At 40.8% G+C, this 17,754-nt stretch overlaps 2 protein-coding genes across 3 annotated transcripts in view; one reads left to right on the top strand and one right to left on the bottom strand.

Moving 5' to 3' along the window:
- Positions 1 to 3,247: 3,247 nt before the first annotated feature.
- On the bottom strand, positions 3,248 to 9,470 carry LOC101847832 (glyoxylate reductase/hydroxypyruvate reductase). Its single transcript, XM_005105144.3, has 3 exons — positions 9,148 to 9,470; positions 7,586 to 7,756; positions 3,248 to 4,954 (listed from the first exon to the last, which is right to left on the bottom strand). The coding sequence occupies exons 1-3, from the start codon at positions 9,353 to 9,355 to the stop codon at positions 4,359 to 4,361; spliced, it is 975 nt and encodes a 324-aa protein (XP_005105201.1). The 5' UTR covers positions 9,356 to 9,470; the 3' UTR covers positions 3,248 to 4,358.
- A 70-nt stretch (positions 9,471 to 9,540) lies between these two features.
- LOC101848060 (N-acetylglucosamine-6-phosphate deacetylase) overlaps positions 9,541 to 17,754 on the top strand; it is a 26,941-nt gene continuing 18,727 nt past the window's right edge. Inside the window, exons 1-2 of one of the 2 annotated variants that reach the window (XM_013086311.2) lie at positions 9,541 to 9,614; positions 16,515 to 16,730. In XM_013086311.2, coding sequence (XP_012941765.1) covers positions 16,529 to 16,730 — 202 coding nt within the window. In that variant the 5' untranslated portion in view covers positions 9,541 to 9,614; positions 16,515 to 16,528. Of the gene's footprint in view, positions 9,615 to 9,649; positions 9,848 to 16,514; positions 16,731 to 17,754 lie in introns of those variants that run through there. The other variant, XM_005105145.3, reaches the window with a different exon arrangement.

The raw sequence follows: 17,754 nt of genomic DNA, 5'->3' as shown, positions 1-17,754 counted from the left end.
ATAGTTATAATTTCATATGTTGAGAACGTGCGCCACCATGAGTATGAGTGTACCAATACTACGATCAGTCCTTCTCCTCCACCTCATGCGTCTTCACTTCCAATCCTCCTCATCCTCCTCCTCCACCTCCTTCTCCTATGTTGTTTGAAGCTTTATGACACAGAAGTAAAAAAAGAACATTTTCTTAATGTCATGTGTGTCATACGCTCCCACCAACAATTTATCATTTTAGTAGGCAAGTTTCCAACCCCGCCTATTATTAACCCTATCCGTACGCCTGGGGTCATTTTGTACCACAGGGGTTGTATTCTTCACATTTTAGAATACTTCTAAAACGAAGATCTCTTTGAAACTTTCAGTATTTCTCAAAAAATCATTTTGAAAGACTGCTATGCAAAGCGTAACGAGTAAATTTCCTCTCTTTGGAAAGTAGTGGCACAGAGTTCCCCACTTCGTATGGATAAATATATAGTAAAACACGATGTATGAATAGGATTAAGGTCAACTTGATTGAGAAAGAGAGAACTTAACTGGGAGAGACAGGGATACAACATCCCAACAGAAAGACTGAGATACTCCGTAAAAAATTCTCCCCACTCAGGAACCGTACTCGAGTCTCCTGCATGCAACGACGAAGGGCCAAACCATTAATTCCACCACAGACGCAGGTCGCCATAAAAGTCTGTTTTATAATGAACAATGTAAAAGTACAGTGGGAACCATCAGGCCCGGTAATAACAGGGATTCGGTAATAATTCAGGGATTTTTAAAATCCCTGTTTTCTCTTACTCTTTGTCTCTATTAAACGTTATCGGCACTAACAGGGCCTCTTCGGTGCCCAGTCGGTTGTAACAGGGACAATTAGGCTCGTTCACAATAAGTAAAAAGTAAGAGAGAGAGAGAGAGAGAGAGAGAGAGAGAGAGAGAGAGAGAGAGAGGGAGAGAGAGAGGGGGGGGGGGGAGAAAGAGAGAGTGAGAGAAAGAAAGAGAGAGAGAGAGAGAGTGAGAGAAAGAGAGGGAAAGAGTGAGAGAAAGAGAGAGAGAGAGGGGGGAGGGAAGTTACGTAGTGATACAAGCTCACGCAAGCCATGCCACTGCAAGCACGCGCAGCGGGTGAAGCGAGAGAGGGCAGCGGTATGCTGCAGACTTTGATTCCTAAGCCTCGCAATACAAGCCACACACGCGTAATGTGTCATGCGCAGGCCTGTTCGAGGGTACTTGTGGCAAGGGAAACTACCCATGAATAAAAACAGCTGGATTAGTCCACAAATGCTCACTTCCCTTGCATTTCTGATTTAACAGGGATCTGATATAACAGGACTTTTTCTCTGATCCCATCGTCCCAGTTATATCAGGTTTCCACTGTAGTATTTCCAAAGGCCAAACAAATTAATGTAATGTTGCTGATGGTATGTGTGACATTTCATCAGATACAGTCAAATCTCGCTATACTACCCACTGTTATACCACCAGCTCCGTTTACTGCCAGATTAATTGCCAAGGTACAAAAAGTAAAGCATGAACATAGTATTTTTGTCTTCACACCACCATCGTACAACTGTCTTGAGTTTTACAGTCTTTATTAAACTAACATAATATATATATATAAATATGCCCTGCTGTACTATCACCGAATTTGGGGCCACAGGTAAGCACTACATACAGCGCACAATATCTACTCGGAGGCAGCATGATAATCTCTTTCCCACAGTTCTGTGAGTTAACTGCCTGTTTCTCGTTTTTGTCACCAATTGTTGCTCTTGGTTTGACCAGATTATAAAAATGCTCGGGGGGGTTTTTGCGGTTTAATTTGGCTAAAATTCAAGAAAATAATAAGAATGAAATTTTAATCAGACGAAACTGCAAAGGAACTGCGCCATCTCAAACTGTCAAATATTATTATTTGTCATCAGTTCTCAGCCCGATGACCATAAAGGCTGGCGGGTGCTTGTGAGGTTTTTCATACGGTGCAGAGTCAATGTAGAAGGACAGAGACAGCCCAAGGACTGGTGAGTATAGGTTAGAAAAAAAACCAACTGAATGTTTACAGAGTCCTTGATACATAAATAGCTTAACTTCTGATCCGGGAGGCATCTTCAATGTAGATTCACGTTAAGTTCAACTGGAGCTGTAGGCCTACATGTAATTAGTTGTTACAGTATACTTAAATTTCTCCTGCACTCAACAATCAAGCAAAACAGATTTAGATGAGTCAAGACAGGTCACAGTTCAATTTGTCTCTAGTCTCTACTTGTATAGCACTGGTCAAGATGGCAATCGGTGCTATTCGTTATACCACTTAGAGCCCCGCTATTCCACCAACTTCATGCTCGTTCCAAGGTAGGTGCTATAATGGGGTTTGACTGTACAAGTATTTGCAACAAACAAACAAAAATTATCTCCAGACACCACTGCAATCAGGTTACGTATGTCATATATATTCTTTTTATTGTCCTCAATACAATTTGCTGTTCAGGTAAAATAAAAGCATTTCATATCACAACAACAATATCAACAAGAAAGAAGCATTAGATCAACACACCAAAAAAAACAACAACAAAACAGCTACAGTGGGTGTCACATTCAACGAGAAGTCAGCTCCAATGAGGCAATCCTTAATCCCCGATTTTTCCTCTACATCTCTTTGTAAATGTATGTCAGCTCCAACGAGGTTGCAAACAGACAGAAGTCGCTTTCAACAGGGTCGCGATAACCAAATAAAAGCAATTAGCGGCCCCAAAAGCGAAGAATTCTTCTCCTTTCTCTGTATCTCAAGCGAAGCACAAGGCCAATCCTCGATTCCTAACATATTGTATTGCTAGATCTAGTGTGCCTTATATGGCCCCAAAGCTAAGAAGATGGGCGAGGGTTAGCCTATGGTAGGGATGGGAGGGGGTGGGTGGGAACGCTATGTGGGCTGCACAAAACTGGATAAATTCTGGATGGGTAGATCTAGATCGAGACCTTCATTTTTTTCAATTTTCTTTTCTTCCCCTGATCTGAAAATCCAAGCTCCTGCCTTCACTTTATGTAGATCTAGGCCTAGATATGAGAGGGTATGTTTCCACACAAGAAGTTTTTCCAGAAAAAAAATATTTTAAAAGGCAGAAATGACGGTCAGAACACAGCTCAAACACGCGTACACTGATGCTGTTTGAGATTTTCGTCATTAAGGGAACAACTGTTTTAATTACTGGTATTGGTACATCGTGTAATGTACAAACTTGTCTCCTTTCTTTTCTTTAGCTTTTGTCACGTTCAACGAGAGGTAGAATCCAACGAGGACAACAAGCCAGTCCTGGTAACCTCGTTGAATGCGACACCCACTGTAATTCTTGGAGTCTACATAACACACTCCAAGTTCAACAGACATGAAATGAGTTCTCCCCTCATGCCTTCAACCAAACTTTCTTTGGGAAGACCAGCTACTGCTTCGAACAATGTGTGTTAGGTCATCAAAGTCAAAGTGAGGGAGTTTGATACAGATCTCAACAAAGGGCTGGAAGTGGAAGACATTCCTACTGTTCCCATCTATGCAACAAATGTATGTCTGAGGAGTGCAGAGCTACGGAATTAAACAGTCGACCAAATGGACCTCAGGTGCAAGACTCCAATTGGCTCACAAGACCAGGGCTCAAAGAATTAAAGTAAAAAAAATTGGAGTCTACAACATTGTTTGAAGTTACGAGTTAAGAACTGTAAAAGCATAAAATATTTATATCCTTAAAGTCATGATCGCTATACTCCTGAAAAATGACACATAAATTCAAGACACTATCAAAGTCACCAATATTTTGTTGTTGAAGTCATGTTTAAGAAAAGAGTATGACATTGTCTGAAATTTATATATTATATCACAATTATTGTTGAAGTTGTCATGTGAACTGTCCTGTCAAAAGTTAAGTATGTAATATTAATATAACAATGAATGTTACATCCTCGAAGTCACAAACAGACTAATTTATACTGCTGAAGTCATGAATACTCAAAACTGCTGACGTAATAATGTACATAATCTAGTTTCATTTTCAAGTATAAATGTAGATATGATGATGTAGAAGTCATGGAATTTGTATTGCTGTAGTCATGAGCACAATATCAATTAAATTACATGTGTACTATTGATAATGTCATGTCCATTACACTTTTTATGTAAAGTAAGTTATGCAAAACACAAAGTTATTGTAGCCTCTTTCATATTCATTACAATAACGCTTTTTATATCTTTCTCAAATATAAGAAGTAGTATTATCTTAGTAAAAAGAAAATCCCATTTAAAAAGTTCTGAGTTACACCAAAGAGATGGAATACTATGAGTGCAAACATTTGCATTACTAAAATTTTATGTCACATGTTATTCAGTCCAACTGACATGGCATGGGTTCTCCCCTCACACCTGCTAACAAATTCTCAGCTGCCAGCACTGCCATTGCTTCTCGGGTGCTGTATGTGGCACTGCCTATGTGAGGGAGAACAACACAGTTATCAAGTTTCAACAAGGGGTTATCTGTGGGTAAAGGTTCTGGTGAAGTAACATCCAAGCCTGCACCGGCTATCTCACCACTAGTTAATGCATGAAGCAGGTCTTCCTGGTTTACAACACCACCACGACTGCTGTTGACAAATATAGCAGATTTTTTCATTTTTGAAAAAGCATCCTTGTTGAATAGCCCAGCAGTATCCTGTGTGAGGGCACAACATGCGATCACGAAATCCGAAGTCTGAAGCAGATCATCAAAGGGCACAAATTTTGCTTTAATACTTTCCGCTTCCGGCTTTTCTGACCGTCCAGAGTACAAAAACTGTGCCACACCGAATGGTTTCAGGCACTGAGCAACTGCAATGCCAATTCTGCCCAACCCCACAATACCAACAGTTGATCCGTCCAGGCCAGAGCCACACAGCCAAGTCGGCTTCCAGGTGCCCCATTCTCCATTCACGACAGCTCTCATTCCTGAAAGACAGTAAACAATTAAAACAATTTTTCAAAGGCTTTTACTCTTACATTTCTTGAAATGACATTAGCCATAACCCCAGGCTTAACTGCCTCATAACCTAGTCCTTGATTGGCAGGGGGAAAACAGGCCATAGTCACAAAATATACATTTCTCGTTTACTATTGAGAGTACAGCCATTTAACAATATACGATGATAGCAAAATGATCTTGCTTTCATTCTGTGAAATTGATACAGTGGAGTCCACTTATAATGAGTCCTGAAATAACAGGAAGTCTGTTATAAAGACACTATTCTAAAACCCCGTTTTTCCCCTTCTTTATCTTTGCAAATAAAACACTGCATTAGCGCAATCAGACAAACACGCATAGGCCATTTATCCATTGTAAATGGTTGTGATCTAGCAAAACAAAGAATGGGAGAGCCCACGTGTGCCAACAACGAAAGAGTGAGGAGGTTATGGCATGCGGAGACAAGCAGAACGCATCGTGTGATAGGCCAGCCTAGTCTAGATTATCTAGGTCTACCATGCCTCTCACATCTCCGATGCGTGTATGGAGAGGTCAAAATGCTGTGATGGATGGAGCGAATGCGTGACGTGCGCAAACAGACGGAACGCACCACAGGGTGTGGTGTGGTGGGGGACAACACAGCAGATGAGTTAGCCTTGAGGCCTTTCTTTCTGATTGCCTTCGCCAAGCTGTCAACATCCCTAGCGCTAGAGAAAGAAACCTGATTCGATTTTTGATCAAGTATGACCTAGAGGTCATGTTAAAACAAAATCATAATCAGTACAATAATAATAATAATAAATAGCATTTGTATAGCGCATATCCCCGCTCAACAGCAGGCTCTATGCGCTTTACACTATATTATTACCCCAGCAGACCATAGAACACTCCGAAACATTCTCAGCTTCCGCGAAAGCATACAGTGCAAGCTGCGGATTTCACGCGCTCAAACACTATCAAACTGACAAAATCTTTCTCTGTCTATAGCTGGGTACCCATTTCCACCTGGGTGAAGTGAGGAAAATTCGTGCAAAGTGCCTTTCCCAAGGACACAACGTCGGGCCCCTAACGGGATTCGAACCCACGACCTTACGGTTGCGAGTCTGAGGGCCTAACCACTAGGCCACCAAAGGTCCCGGATATCAGGGGATATAACAAAAAGAAATAAACAGAACACCAAACTCAAAGATTAGGCCTACTTTATCATTTCCATTTAATTTATTACTGGATCCTGTATAACGAGAATCCTGCTATAACTGACATTTCGCACCGGTCCCCTACCTCTCGTTATAACAGGATTCCACTGTATAATATAAATTCAAACCTTTTCTAATGACCACCTGTACAAGACAAACAAGCCTGCACAAACAATCACTTCCCCTTGCTTTCTTCTTTGTTTTATATCATGATGACACGATTTAAGAGGACCAGATGATCCAAGAGGACCAGCTCTCAAAGATGACCACTTTTCTCATCGACAACGGACGATCGTCTTAGACAGGTCCAACTGCATTTCTCTATTTATTGTCCATGCCAAAACAGCTTCAGTACTCAGATCAGAGACCTCCTTGTGGTTGATATCATGCCACATCATACTGTACTACTATGTCTTTGCCTTACGATGAGCTCTAGGTAATTCCCCTGGTGAAATAAACTGTTAAGGAGCAGAGATAAAAGATCAGAATCTTTAGCACAATGCTTTTCCATGACAATCCAACTCCCCACAAAGCAAGGGCTACAATTCTATGCACAAAAGATCAAGGGATTCAAGTTCTGCTTCATCAAGCCTACAATCCTGACTTAACTCCCGCTGTGACTCCTTTTTATTTCTTATTCCCAAAACCAACCTTTCTGATGAAAGTTTGAATACTTTCAAGACAGCATGAGCTGTCAATTCAGGGCTGAAAAACATACAGAAACCTGATGAACAAGACTACCTTCAGAATTAGCTTTAGAGGCTAGAATCCTGCATACAACACTCAGAAAAATATTTCAAGAGACTGACTGAAAATTTCAGGTCCATAGCATTAAAGTTTCTGAGTTATTTCACAACTTCCAATACTTTTTTATTCACCTTTGTAGGCCTATGTGAGGCAGCGTGGTGAAATCAGACGTTCATCAAACTAATGAAATTTTTCTGCCAGTTCGGTAATTTTTATCGAATTTTTGTTTTTTTGCCACTGTCGTCCAATTATGAACACATTTCTGGGTGGTTTTTCTGAAAAACATTGATTCAAGGCAGAAAAAATTTAAGCTTTCAGTTTCCATGGATTATCAAGCAATGGAAATAACAAAACTTTGACGGCCATTTTCTCGCCAATTGCAACTTTAAAACCAAGCGACTTCACCTTCTTCAATCTTAAATATTTCGACATCTATTCAAGACAGATGGGCATTTTTTTTCACCAATAGCAAGACAACTGATAATACCAATAACTCCACATGTCCAAATTGACAAGCGCCTGATTCTACCACTTCATGACACATACAGTTTCAATTCAAGTATTACCAAAAGTAATAAAAGTCGAATTATTCAAATCAATAGTTTTACCCCCTTTGTTTCATTGGAAAGATTGCAATTCATGCCAAAATAGATAAATATGGATGCCTCTTCTTACCTTCTTTAAGACGTCTCGAAGTGGCAAGAAGTAAAGCTACAGTCAGCTCTGCAGTAGCACTAGTGAGAATGCCAGGAGTATACCCAACAGTTATTTTTCTTGCCTTACATTCTTGTAAGTCAATATGGTCATGTCCAACAGACATTGTCGAGACTACTTTCAGTCCAGGTCCTGGAAAGAGAAAAAGGGAGTTTGGTAAAAGTATAACGGTGAGACAAAGTAATACTACTTACCATAATAGAACAGTGCTACAAGGAGATGCTTACTGTGAAGGTTCTACAAAGTGACCCTTACATACTGTAAAAGTGCATGCTACAAAGTACAGTCGACTGTCGACTCTATTCGTGTTGAACTTGCTTGACTTGATCTTCCGTTAAGTTGGTCTTTTTCTGCAGTCCCAACACCTTTTCTTCTTTTCATTCGTTTAAGTCAAATGGTTATGTGGAGTTCAACTCAAACGCAAATACGCTTGAGTTGAAGCACTTTTTTACCCCCAGCTGCAAGTATGCAACTGTAAAATTATTGATATTTTTTGCCATGTGTGTATCATCAGATGTATCACAGAAATTTTGACACGACTGATACTAAATATATACGAACGTAATCATGTAGAGCTGATGAACTTCCAACAGGCCTGCACTACATAGTACATGTTATACCTCAGGGAAACAGTGAGGGTGAACTTGTGTGTGACGTCACGATGCAATAACCACGTCCACATTTGTCGTTTCTTACCCTTCCTTCAACTTTGAAGGGTATGGCATGCCACAATAAGACAATGAGTAAGAGAGTAAAACCTTGGAACTAGTACTATGTTCTTCATTGAAAACATAGTCATACTCTCTGCTGTAAAGTTCACTTTCTGAAGTTTCATATACCAGTTTCAGTCACCCATCAAACATATTGCTCACAGAGTCCTATGTGTCTGTAGGATATGAGCACTGCAACAGGTTGTTAATCACTTTTATTGTTACTGTCTAGACTTGTCTTTAATTAAGCTCATATAATATATATATTTATATATATATATATATATATATATATATATATATATATATATATATATATATATATATAAATATATATATATATGATGCAAGCTGTCTATAAAAGTTTTTGTGAAGATTTCCCTTTGTTATGCTTTCCTGTTGGTGTGTTTCGAAGGCTGAACTGTATTTTAGAGGAACTGGCCCTGCATTTGAATGTCTAAATGAACCTGTATCAAAATACGTATGACGAAAGCGTGCGTTTCAGCGGAGCGTTTTGTCCGGCGACTATTATGCTGCACAGCCTACAAGGAAGAAAATATATCACAGTTCAGTTGAGGAATGGCATATCTTATAACTTATTTGTAACATTCAGTTTTATCTGTTTGTGTTATTTATGTCTACTGTAAGTGAAAAATTGCACATGCAGGTCCTAACATTAACTAACTCACCCTGTTACAATCTGCTTCTTATGCTAATCCAGGCGAGTATTCGATTCACTATTGGAAAGATAAGCGCTCACCCTCAGCAACTGTGACAACTTTCACAACAACAACGTCCATAACGGCCCCTTACCTGCAGCATCTAGGAGCTCGGCATCAATCTTGTCTGTTAGTAAACAAAACAAAGCATCAATTCCTCGAACCGAATCTAAGTAACCTTTTCTTGACGGTGGCTCATCAGAATCCCAGCAGTTTACATCACATCCCGCCTGTAGCATTTGCAGCGCTTTGGGGGGAATTCTTCGACTTACAAATACCCGGGCCCTTATCTGAGACAACATTGCAGCAAGGACAGCAAGATTGATAAAGAAAGATGTAACCTAGGCTAAAGACTCAGAGTCAAGAACGAAGTGTTGTTCAGCTTTGCACAGCAGAAGGCCAGGGTCAGAGGGTAAGGGAAACGCCCTTTGACCTTCGTGTCGGGAGCAACCGATACACATGATAGTATCGACTACGCGGTATGTGGTCGCCTATTGTCGCCTGTTGCTGAGAAAGAATGCCTGTTGCTGTCACTGTCATTGGTATCGTCCACAGTCAGAGGTGCAATACTTTTTTTACAATTTTTTTTCTGACCGAGTACATGTATTTGCACATGCCGATGACTCGTTGAAGACTGCTGTAAACTACTGTCAGCTGATTTCTCTCTGTTTCTTTGTGCTGCCAAATCGAACTTCTTATTGCTTTGTTTATTACTGTTGCATTACACACTACTTAGTCTTCAGAGAAAGACGTCTGACAGCTGCTAAGCTAACACTTTCATAGATCATCACCAGGTATGTAAATCGTTAATTTTCAAAGACTTTGTCATTGCTTTCGACAAACATTCGCTCTCACAGAATGGCTTACACCTGGATCCAGACAGTCTGAGACAGCTGATCATACTCATTGATGATTGATGTTATGTTGTTGTCACCGACTTGACAAGAGTAAGAGGACAAGGTTCGAGTTTGTTTTATATTTAACAGATTAGATCTAGATCTAGATCTAGATCCAGATGGCTTTCTAAGGGATGATTTTGTAGTTGATATGGGCTGGATTGTACTTTACAGAACCACCCGTCTCGGCCCGTGATTACTACGCACACACCTAGCCTAACAACGCACTCATAGTACTCTGCGTGCGGACAAAAGGTAGCTCCGCGGGCGACTTCGCGCACCGTGCAAGCCAGCGGCGACTGGCGAGGCGAGGTGAGCGAGAGGTGGTGGTTGAGAGTGGGCAGGGGATTTAACTTTGGTGGACCACTGTGTATCATACCAACAGTGGGGAGGGGGGGGGGGGGCAGGGGGGCTTGCCCCCCTGGAAACTATAATAAAGAAAACACACGAAAATGCGAAACAATAACATGAGCGGACAGTCGTGTTTACATATCAATGTAACAACAGTGGGGGGAGGGGGGGTTTCAGGGGGGCTAGCCCCCATGGCAACAATAATTCAAAGACACACATATTTATAAAAAATAGCATGAGCGAACAATCGGGGTAGATATTCGCCAAGTCGCGAGCAGGGCCGAGGGGGTTGCAGTTATGCAAATGAGCTCTTGTGCGCTTCTGTAGCCCTCCATTGTACTTTGCCGGACCAGGAGTAGGCTAGGCCAAGCCAGTAGAGTCGCGAGCAAATTTATATAAATAGTGGACCATGTGATTAGATTGACCAATTATTATTAGCCTCAAGGTGTCAAGGATGAGGGTCAAAGGGCACAGTGGCATGGTCGTGATGACTGAAAAACCCGGTAAGAGACGTCAGTCGATTCCTGGCAGTGAAGAGTGAGGACGTAGAAAACTGAGTAGGAGAGTGAGTAGGGGAGCTCGGAAACGAAGAATAGCGGGCCACTAGGCACCAGGGGCGCCATAGCGAAAGTAGTTCCGACCGGTGGTCCGGTAAAATACAATCTTACCTATTTTTTAGCCTTGTAGTTTTGTTCGTTTAAGTCCAAAGCTGAACGCCAGAGACCCTGAATTGCTCGGTAATTGTTGAGGAGAAAATCAAAATTCAAGCAAAGAATGGCCCTCTTTCGGCAGTTCCCACACCCACCCCCAATTATTATTCGCTGGTTTGGGCCCCAAGAGTCAAGAGTTTTATATGGAGGGGGGGGGGTTCAGGGGTGAACAGGGGGGATTGCATGCCCCCTCTCAGTTTTACCATAGCCCACCTCTATATTCTCACCCCAGGTGAGAATAGTGCAAGCAGGCTTTTTGGCTATTCTCACCCGGTGTGCCTTCACTGTGATAGGTCAACCAGTGCAGCGTTCACCGTGAACAAACGTTCCAGCCCTCTTGCATTGAAAGCATGCAATTTTGTCTGTGAGCAGTGAGAGAGAAAGAGGGGGGGGGAGAGAGAGAGGAGTAGGCTAGCGCGAGAACTTCGAGGCAAAACAAAATGGCGACCTGCGTAGTTCGGCTCGATTCGAAAGTGAAATGGCCATAGCATCTTTGAAGACAACCAAAGTAGCTTACTTTTGTGCTATAACGTCATTTTTTTCTTTTTTTTTTATCTGATCATCCACACCGATAGACAGTAATCCTAAATTAAGAAAAACAGGTCTTGTTTCACACCTGGTGAAAATAGCCAACACTGGCAGGTCTCACCCGGGGTGAGAGGTCGATCGTATTGTTATTCTCACCGCGGGTGAGAATGGCCACTTCCTTTACCACAATTTGACGTTTTGCAATTAGGTTGCATCCCTGTCTTTGTGTTGCCTATTTGGTCATCAAGACCTCCGGATTTCTTCTCTGGATGTAAACAAATGGGTGGTAGACTTTAACGAATGGAACTACAAGATCACCTTCTAAGGACCAAGCCTAAATCTAGCCAAAAATGTTTGATTTCTGATTCACTGATTCAAGCCAATGATTTTAATAATTCTGTCGTTTGTATTATGATGTAGATTAGATTAGTTCTAGATTCTGAGTCTTGAGTCAGAGTCTAGATCTAGATCTAGATCTAGTTTCTAGATCTCTGCATCATATCGATCAGTGGATAAATTTTTGTATATCAGCCTACATAATAGGGCTTATTTGAACATTAGCAGACCACCACTATGTTTACCTCATATTCTTGCACGTGTAGTATTCGGCCAACGCGTATCTCTGCGCACGCCTGGCTAACGCGTATCCTTGCGCACGCTTAGCTAGGCCCACTGTTAATTGAGTAGAATACTTAACAGAAGGGGTGTGTAGACGGAAATAAAGTGCCAACAAAGGGAGGGGGGATGCAGGGGGTTCCCCCCCCCCTTTTAAAATCACAAAATTAATAGATCTGGGCCTAGTTGCGACAGGAGGGGAGGCGATGGGAGAGAAGCAAGCCAGCCAGCGTAGCTGAGGCATGGCGTGCTAGGTGATGATAGGCCTAGGTTAGTAGGGAGGGGATCGGCACTAGAAAAAGAAGAGAGGGGGTGAGAGTGAGAGTAAAACTGACCTTTATTGTTGTGCAAACAGTTGCTCAAACTCCTCTGTGTCCATGCGCGTAATTTCTTCAGCGGTTATGTCGGTACCATCAATATAACAGTGGGAGTGATTACCGGCACTGTTATTTCTATCTCTTTGCCGTCAGTGACAATAATAGGTGTGACCACTGGCCCAGTCAAGTCTGGAGGGGGAGATGATGTGACACACGAGGGTAACTATGGTGTCAAGGGGAGGGACATTTTCTTTGTCAGAACTGACAGTGGCAGCAGTAGAGGTTGGGGGAGGGACTTGGGTGTCCTTGGCGGACCAGTTCTCACGAAGAGACTCTACAGCTTTCTCTTTGGTGTAGATGTGCTGTTGAATTTACAGAAACACAGAAAGGGACCTCTCGCTGACAGAACTTTCTCCTATTAGTAAATTCGGCAAAATAAGACTCAATGAGAGACTTGGCAAACCTCAATTTGTTTCTTTTCAAACTGTGCCAAATACTTTCAATGTGATTGGTGTGGGCATGGGTCACATGGTCTTTGAAATGTCTGGAGTGGTTGACCGTCTGGTGGGTATAAGTATAAGACTCACTCAACAGACGATCATAGGCCTTCCAGTAGTCTGAGATAATGACTGACCCCTCCCATGTGTATTTTTTTATCACTGAGATCAAAGTGGCAGCTGACCTGTCTTCCACTACCTGAAAAAAACAGTTTTCCTTGTAGTCTCGTTCGATGCCTCCGAACACCCAAACACTGTCTACATGTTTTCCTTTGTGAAACTTTTGTTTCCCAAACTTCCAGCAGCTCAAGTGTGTGTGCGTCAGTCTGCTTGAGTTTGTGTGCGTTTGTGGCCTACTTCTAGAACCGCACGCGTTGGTTCGTAACCGAGGTATTAGTTTCATTCAAAACACGCCGAGTTGGTAGCTGTAGATTCTATGTTCGTCCAATGAAATTAGATCAAATTGACCCACTTAGACATGAGGAGCTCGAAAGGATAGTCAGGAAACAGGACTTCCATTTTTCTATACAAAATCTTTCAAATGAGCTTGATTTTGTATGAAATGATACTACCCTACTAACATGCATATGTATTTTAAACCTGAATAATTACTAATGTGTACTCAACATTTTTTTTTATAAACACCAAGTCAATATGTCAAAGATACATACATAGAATCAAAAAGCGAAATTGCTCTCGTTTGGTACATATTTTGTGAATTTTGTTGATTTCTCACAAAAATTGCCTCAAATTCTGGGTGCGTTTTACTGTTCATTGATGGGTGGCCATTATTGAGGGACAATTGACACATTGATTGGTGTATATCCATAATCCATCTGTGATATCTCTCATTTCTTAGTTTAAGAAGAATGTTGATAGAAAAACTTGATAACACAGTCTTTGGGCATATTGAGTCAGGATTAATTCTTAGCCCTTACAGCTCTTTACCCCACCCCCAGGACCAAGATAAACCTACTGACATGTATTAGATAGTATAGTACGACTGATAAGATCATGCATTGCTTCCTCTCCTGACTTCTTTGAGTCTCAGTGACTCAATGTCAGTGTGGGAATAAGGGGGCTTGGGAATTAAAATTCAACCACTTTAACCAAGTAGGTGATTAGGCCTTTAATGTTTAATTTGCAAATCTGAATTTATATTTATGTAGGCCCTATATACAGTTACACAGTGGAACCTGCCATAACAGCCATCCGTACAAAATGCCACTTTCCATTTCCACCCTTGGGTTTTTTCTATATAAATAATTTCATTATTTAAAACAGTAAACCCGTCCAACGGTGCAACAGCCACCATTTTATCATCCAACAACCAAGAATTACCTGTCTAAGATAACAGTGCAAATTTCTCATCACCCAACGTTTTGTCATAAATTATGTATTGGCCCCAGACACCGGATGAACCGCCATAATTCAATCAACTGTCGTTATTGTTAGTTCCTCCAACGGATCATGTTGCGTAGGCCCCTTTCACTGTTAACCGATCATGAGCAATAGATTTTTAGCTGCTGGTGAGGGAAGCGTATGATCACTCATAAACCATAAGCCCCTTCCCACAACTCATACACAAATCAATAGTGAGATCATGAGTGACCACTTTTTACCCAGTCTGTAACAAAGTAACAATAGACGTCCACATGAAATTGCAATGGAAGCGTCGCTCGTTCTCCTAGTGGTGGCGACCCATGAGTTTGTTTTATCACGACACAACCTTGTCTGACAAATTTAAATTATATTTTACCCTTGTACTAAATCAGCAACCCCCCAATAAAAGTTTAAAAAACTAACCCAAAAAGAACAACAAAAAACAATACCTTCTCTCCCCTGCCCCCCCCCCCCCCTTTTTTTTTCTAAAGAAAACAAAAACCTATTGCAATTAGCTTACGATGGTCCTAAACCTGCGACCACCTCCTATTGGAACCTCAGAAGGGAATGGCTTGTTTTCTTCATTTTGATTGGTCCTGCCTTAGACAAATGTTCTCTTTAGTTATATATATTATTATGATTATGTACTTAAGACGCAAGTGTAAATTTGCACTGTTGATCCCTTAGAATGCTACTACATGGTTTGAATAAAGTGGTCAACACAGTACTTGTGTTGTTTTTCCATCATAGTGATGAAAAACCACAGCAGAGCAATACATAGAGTTGGAATAATGTTTGTCTGACTGGTTGATTACTACTGATCAGACTAGTTCAGGAGAGAAAAGCTGTACCACAGTTGTCTGGTGGAATGTAGCTGGCTCTGGATTTACACAGCCTGTGTTTATTTTTGGCTTCTGCAACTACGTTCCATTCAAATATTGAGACACTTTTGCTGGTGTTGCTTTGCCAAAGAAATGAAAAAGTAATAGGAACTTATATATATTGGCCCAGAGTCCAGAATTTATTGTCGTCAGCACTGTGAGCTCAGCATTGACCACACCAAGTTAATGGAAAGTTTTTTGGTTGCACTAAATGCTTTTTTAAAAAGTATTTTTTGCTATGGAACAATGCTATTGATAGCGGGATGCCATTGGAAGTTTCAATCCCTTCAGTTCACCTTTCTTAGACTGGTAAGTTATGTGTTCAGAGGAGTAAGAGGGGTATCTCAGGGCTTAGACATAGAGCAAGTTGGATTTTCAAGTAAGACATTTTTTATCGTGTGCTCCTCATCTTTTTACTGGGATTCTGTTTCCCCTCTCAGACCAACAGGCATTGTTGAAGCAGCTTGCCTTCTAAAAGGTCTAGTTGTGTTAATGAGGGCATAAAACACTGGCAAGCAGTCAAATCATTGAGCAAAGTACCGTTGCTCTAACGGCCACCTATATAAGACAATCACTTGTACAAGAATGGGTACTTCCCATTCCCCCCCTTGAATTATTTAAAACATAATGAAAGTACTGTGTAAGATGTCCACCTGTCTGAGATGGCCACTTTTCCCCCTCGATAATGGATTACCATTTTATACAATTTTTACTGTAGTCCTAAAAGCTTGAAATCCATGTACAGGTAGCAGTTATGAAACTGAACTGACACACGGATAGCACGTATTGCAACCACAGGAACATTTTATCTTGATTGTTTCAAAATGAGAAGGTCCTGTTGAAAAATCAAATGTTGCCACTTTTAGTGTCATGTTTGGGTTGTGTACAGGTTTCCTTCCTTAGGGCTGGAGATGGGTGGTTGGCAGGTGCTCTGGTGTGGTTTCCTCCTTCTTTCCTGTCAAACATCTATCGCCCTCATCTCTGCTTCTTTTTGTGTTCATTACTCTCTTGTAAGACCTTCAATCTTTGGCACTTATATGACCTAATTGTGTTGCAAGTGCCATAAAACACTAAAGCAAAAACAAAGATAAGGGCTGGAGGGTACAGGACTATTGAAAGAAAAGATTTTGGTGACGAAGCAGAGGCAGGCAGACATAATTTTTACCTTTGAGATTTGTTATTGAATCTATGAATGTATTACCTAAAGTTTCAAGCCCTATTGTACTCAAATAAATTCAAAATGTGCTAACAAACCGCTTTTTTTTCTTAAATTTTCCTTTCAGAACCAGCTGCAGTCATGTCTACTGGTTGTTTATATCAGTATCTTAACTGTTCAATATTGAGGGCAGGTCAGCTGCAAAGGGAAGATCTGTGGGTGAGAAATGGAAAAATAATGAACCCTGAAGTCCTGTTCTTTGTGGAAAAAGTGACTGCTGATGTGAAGATTGACTGCAAAGGTCTCATTATTTCTCCAGGTTTCATTGATGTGCAGATTAACGGTGAGCTATCGCATAGTAGTTGTTTGGTTTAGTTTAAAAACTGTTCTTTTATAAACCGATGGCCTCAGGCACAAATCGTCTAACTACAAAATTCCCTCGGACACTTTTATTTAAATAGCATGGAAACCCTATTTTACACTATTTCTAGATATATATATATCCCTGCTGTCAGACCAATGTTGAGATGTTGCAAACTGTCGTGTCATTTCAAAATCTGTATCAAAATTTTATGAAAATTGATTTCTTTATCCTGTTAAAAAAAGCATGCATTCAGATATAGGTGTAATTAGTACCAGAGGCCATCAAAATATTTCTTCTGTCGCAAGAAGTCCACAAAAAAGTCCTAATTTTAAAAGAATTTTTCTTTTTTTTCACCCTTCCAAAGCTCTACTAAAGATGCACCTTTCAATGTCACCGAAATGCTGTTTCATACTATGGTCAAGGCTTACTATTGTCTTGCTTTTCATCGTTCCTGATAGGAACAACACAACAAAAATTATTTTTTAAAATTGTCTATGGTGTAAGAGGGACCCAAACGGACTTGAGTGGATTGCTTGCAACACTGATGATACGTTGCGAACTTTAGTGTTTCAAGTATTCATAGGCATTTTCATGTGACTGGTTCTTTTTGGGTTAAAATTACAGGTTAAAAAATAATAGTAATATAATGATAAGGAGCATTTGTGTAAGGTCTAATCCCTACCAGACTGTAAGTGCTGTATAATACGGAATCATCATTCAACATAGCAACAAATCAAATGACAATAAATGCACATTGTGAGACTATTATATAAGAAGACATGCACATACACTGACACACTCACACACAAACACACTCACACACACACACACTCACACACACACACACATTCTCACATACAAAACTTACCTGCTTAAGATAGTGTTGAACAAATGTGTCTTTTGACTTTTCTTAAACTCTCTCTCTGGTCTCCGTGTCAGCCATCTTGGATTTTTTGCCATGTTGCGGGGACAGTCGTTTTCCACAGAAAATACTCGAATTTAA

The sequence above is a fragment of the Aplysia californica genome, unplaced genomic scaffold (assembly GCF_000002075.1).
Source record: "Aplysia californica isolate F4 #8 unplaced genomic scaffold, AplCal3.0 scaffold00454, whole genome shotgun sequence".
NCBI lineage: Eukaryota > Metazoa > Mollusca > Gastropoda > Aplysiida > Aplysiidae > Aplysia > Aplysia californica.
This window is presented reverse-complemented; position numbering and strand designations above follow the sequence as displayed.